The sequence below is a fragment of the Priapulus caudatus genome, unplaced genomic scaffold (assembly GCF_000485595.1).
Source record: "Priapulus caudatus unplaced genomic scaffold, Priapulus_caudatus-5.0.1 Scaffold2482, whole genome shotgun sequence".
Classification (NCBI taxonomy): Eukaryota; Metazoa; Priapulida; class Priapulimorpha; order Priapulimorphida; family Priapulidae; genus Priapulus; species Priapulus caudatus.
Genome location: NW_014579543.1, coordinates 13,909 through 18,893, shown reverse-complemented (window position 1 = coordinate 18,893; position 4,985 = coordinate 13,909). Strand labels below are relative to the sequence as shown.

The 4,985-nt window shown below is 49.9% G+C and overlaps 1 protein-coding gene across 1 annotated transcript in view; it reads right to left on the bottom strand.

The window, feature by feature from the left end:
* LOC106818740 (telomerase-binding protein EST1A-like) overlaps window positions 1–4,985 on the bottom strand; it is a 12,142-nt gene that overhangs the window by 2,737 nt on the left and 4,420 nt on the right. The window contains exons 6-7 of the mRNA XM_014823411.1: window positions 4,589–4,732; window positions 4,016–4,169 (exon numbers count right to left, since the gene is read on the bottom strand). Coding sequence (XP_014678897.1) covers window positions 4,016–4,169; window positions 4,589–4,732 — 298 coding nt within the window. The remainder of the gene's footprint in view (window positions 1–4,015; window positions 4,170–4,588; window positions 4,733–4,985) is intronic.

Genomic DNA, 4,985 nt, shown 5'->3' with positions numbered 1-4,985 from the left:
ACCTACAGGGGGCACTACTAGCGTGTAGCATCACTCACTCACCTACAGGGGTACTACTAGCGTGTAGCATCACTCACCTACAGGGGCACTACTAGCGTGTAACATCACTCACCTACGAGGGGCACTACTAGCGTGTAGCATCACTCACTCACCTACGAGGGGCACTACTAGCGTGTAGCATCACTCACCTACGAGGGGTACTACTAGCGTGTAGCATCACTCACCTACGAGGGGCACTACTAGCGTGTAGCATCACTCACCTACGAGGGGCACTACTAGCGTGTAGCATCACTCACCTACGAGGGGCACTACTAGCGTGTAGCATCACTCACCTACGAGGGGCACTACTAGCGTGTAGCATCACTCACCTACGAGGGGCACTACTAGCGTGTAACATCACTCACCTACGAGGGGCACTACTAGCGTGTAGCATCACTCACCTACGAGGGGTACTACTAGCGTGTAGCATCACTCACCTACGAGGGGCCCCCTCGTAGGTGAGTGATGTACACGCTAGTAGTGCCCCTCGTAGGTGAGTGATGCTACACGCTAGTAGTGCCCCTCGTAGGTGAGTGATGCTACACGCTAGTAGTTACACGCTAGTAGTGCCATCACTCACCTACGAAGGGTACTACTAGCGTGTAACATCACTCACCTACGAGGGCACTACTAGCGTGTAGCATCACTCACCTACGAGGGCACTACTAGCGTGTAGCATCACTCACCTACGAGGGNTATTGATAGCATCCACTCCCTACGAGGGGCATACTAGCGTGTTAGCATCCTCACTATGAGGGGCACTAACTGGTGTTGTGTAACATTCACTCATCTTTACGAGGGGCACTATAGATGCTAGATCACTCACCTACGAAGGGCCACTACTAGCGTTGTAGTGTCAACATCACCTTCACTACGAGGGGTACTACTAGTCGGTTAGATCAATCACCTAAGGAGGGGTACTACTAGATGTAGATCACTACGCTTACTGAGGGCACTATAGCGTGTACATCGCTCACCTACGTAGGGGGTACTTCACTAGAGTGTAGCATCACTCACCTAGAGGGGTACTATAGCGTGGTAACATCTACTCACCTACGAGCGGTTTATACTAGCGTGTAAGACATCACTCAACTTCACGAGAGAGTAATACAGATGTAGCTCACTACCTACGAGGGGTAACTAGCGTGTAGGCATCAATCACTAGAGGTGGTACTACTAGCGTGTATAGCTATAACCATACCTTACCGAGGCGGTACTCACTAGGCGTGTAAACGCTAGTCACTCACCTCGAGGGGTACTAATAGAGTGTAGTCATCACTTCACCTACGAGGGGTACTATAGCGCTGTGAACTTCACTCACTAGAGAGAGTTATACTAGCATTAACATCAATCAACTTAGAGGGTACTACTAGCGTGGTAGCATCACTCACCTTACGGAGGGGGGCATACTAGGGTGTAGGCATCTACTCACTTACGAGGGCGGCATACTAGATGTAACATGCTCACTCACCTCACGAGGGGCCACTATCTAGCATGTGTAAGCAATTCATCCCTACGAGGAGGTACTACTAGCGTGTAGCTTCACTCACCTATGAGGGGTATACTAGGCGTGTAGCATCTTCACTACGAGCGGTACTACTAGCGTGTGAGCATAAGCTCACCTAACGGGAGGGCGACTACTAGGCGTGTAGACATCACTACCTACGAGGCAGCTACGTAGCATGTAGCATCACTCACCTACGAGGGGTATATGCGTGAGCATCACTCAGCTACTGAGGGTATTGACTAGCGTGTAGCATCACTCCGCTAGAGGAGGTACTAACTAGCGTGTAACATACTCACTACGAGGAGGGATCTACTAGATTCACTCACCTACGAGGGTGTAACTACTAGCGATGTAGTCGCTGTATGGTTTAGGTTTTAGTTCTGATTATCATCGTGGATCGATATGGATTATGTTTTTCCGGATTCTGCATAAAGATGCATTTTCTCAGTACCTCTGTCAAAGACCTGACTATAAATCAATCACTACGAGGGGTACTACTATGTGTGAGCATGGAATCACGCATACGAGGGGCATAACTGAGCGTGTAGAGGCATCACTCAGCTAACCGAGGGGTACTACTAGCGTGTAACATCACTCACCTACGAGGGCACGACTAGCGTGTTAGCATCACTCACCTACGAGGGGTATACTAGCGGTGTTACGATCATTCACCTACGAGGGGTACGTGACTAGACGTGTACACTCACTCACCTACGAGGGGTAATGCTAGCGCTGTAGACATCACGACCTCACCGAGGGCAACACTAGCGTGTAGATCACTTCACCTCACGGCCGCTACTAGGTGTAACATCACTCAGCCTACGAAGGGGGCACTACTAGCGGTGTGATTAGCATCACTCACCTATCGAGGGGAGTCTACTACTAGCGCGTGTTAGATCACTCACCTACGAGGGCGGTGGTATACTAGGCTGTTCGATCAGCATCACTCATACATACGAGGGTATAGATAGCGTGGTTGCATAGCTCACCTAAGAGGGGCGACTATAGTGTGTAGAATATCACTACGAGCGGGCCACTACTTAGCTTGTTAGCATCACTCGACCTACTAGGGTACTACTAGGATGTAGCTATCACTCACATACGAGGGGCACTACTAGCGGGAGCATCATCACGCTACGAGGGGGCCTACTAGCGCCTTAGATCACTACTAAGAGGGTACTATAGGCGTGTAGCGATCATCACTAGAGGTGGCACTATAGCGTGTAGAGCATCATCACTACGAGGGGCACTACTAGCGTGTATGACATGCACTCACCTACGTAGGGGACATACTAGCGTTGTAGGCCAGTCACTCACTACGAGGGGCACTACTAGGTTGTAGGCAGCAGATCACGCTACGGAGGGCATAGCTTAGCGTGTAACATCACTCACCTACTGAGGCGATACTAGGGTGTAGCATCAACTCACCTACGAGGGGAGCTACTGATCACTCACCTGACGAGGGGTACTTACTAGAGTGTTAAACATCACCTCACCTACGAGGGGCACTCTACTAGCGTTGTGAGATCACTACCTACGAGGGGTCACTCACTTAGCGTGTAGCATCATCACCTACGATGGGGAATACTAGAGTGGAACATGCATCACGCTAGAGGGGCTCGACTACTAGCGTGTAACATCACTACTACGAGGGGCATTTAGGCGTGTATTAACATCATCACTACGAGGGGTCCTAACTAGCGTGTCAAGATCACTACTTACGAGGGGGATATACAGCGTGTGAGCATCACTCACTACGAGGGGACTACTGGAGAGTTGTGCATCACTCACTACGGGGCATTACTAGTCGTGTTGAGCATCAGCTCATTACGAGGGGCCTACTAGTGGTTGTAGCATCACTCACTACGAGGAGGCATAAGGAGCGTGTAACTATCACTCACTACGAGGGGCATACGTAGCGTGTAACTTATCACTCATCCCTCACGAGGCCTGAGTACTACTAGCGTGTAGCATCATTTCACCTACGAGGGCTACTATAGCGGGTAACATCACTCACATACGCAGGAGGGCACTACTAGATGTAACATACTTCCACATACGAGGGGCTATACTTAGTTGTATCATCAACTCACCTAGAGGGGCACTTATTAGGCGGTGTAGCTCATCACTACGAAGCGGGTACTGACTAGCAGTTGTAACATCATCACCCATACGAGGGTAACTATAGCGATTGTAGCATCACACTACGCAGGGGCAACTACTAGCGTGTAAATCAATCACCTACGAGGGGCCACTTACTAGCGTGATGAACATCACTACTACAGGGCACTCTAGGTGTAGCATTTCATCACATACGAGGGTACTACTAGCGTGTAACATCCACTCCACCTAACGAGGGGCAACTTACTAGGTGTAACATCACTCACTACGAGGCGTGAGACCTTACTGACTAAGCGTGTAACATCACTCACGCTTACGAAGGTACTACTAGCGTGTAGCATCACTCACCTACGAGGGGTACTACTAGCGTGTAGCATCGCGCGGCGACGACGCGCTGCAGGCCGGCTAGATGATCGATGAAGCAGTTCGTGTCCGGCACGAGGAAGTACGGACAGACGATCACCTCTGCGAGTCGCTCCTGCTTCTCCTTCTCCAGCACCGCCTGCGCAGAGAGAGAGGGAGACTGACGGCGATGGTCTAAGTGCGGTGTAACTAGCGGTAACTCTAACTGCCTAACCTGAACTCTCCCCATAACTTTTAACCTAACCCTAATCATAACCCTAACTCTAGCTGATACCCTAAGTAACCCTGAACCGAACAATAACCCTAACACTAGCACTAACTCTTACCCTGACCCTAACCCTAACCCTAATTCTAACTCTAACTCTTACCCTGACCCTAACTCTAACTGTTATCCTAACCCTAACTCTAACTCTTACCCTGACCCTAACTCTAACTCTAACTGTTACCCTAACCCTTACCCTAACACTAACCCTAACACTCACTATGATTCTTACCCTATCGTAACAATACTAACATGACTAACGACTAATACTGTAATAACACACAATCACCACTGACCGTTCTCTGCTTCCCCTGCTGTTCGTGCCGTAGCTTCCTTCTCTCCAGAACCTGCTTCTTCCTCTTCAGCTCCTGGATGGCAGAGCTCTGCTCCCCCTGCAGCTCCTCCTCCTCCTCTGATGATAGTACATACTCATTCTGCTCCTAGGTACACAGGGAGAAGGTGAGGTGCGATTGAGACAAGATCCAGTATTCACACGCCTCTCATGTTTAATTATGAGAGAGAGAGGGAGAGCGAGAGAGAGAGACAGAGAGAGAAAGCGCGAGAGAGAGAGAGAGAGAGAGAGAGAGAGAAGAGAGAGAGAGAGAGTGAGAAAAAGTGAGCGAGATAGACGACAGACAAACAGACAGACAGAGAGAGAGAGAGAGAGAGAGAGAGAGAGAGAGACAGAGAGAG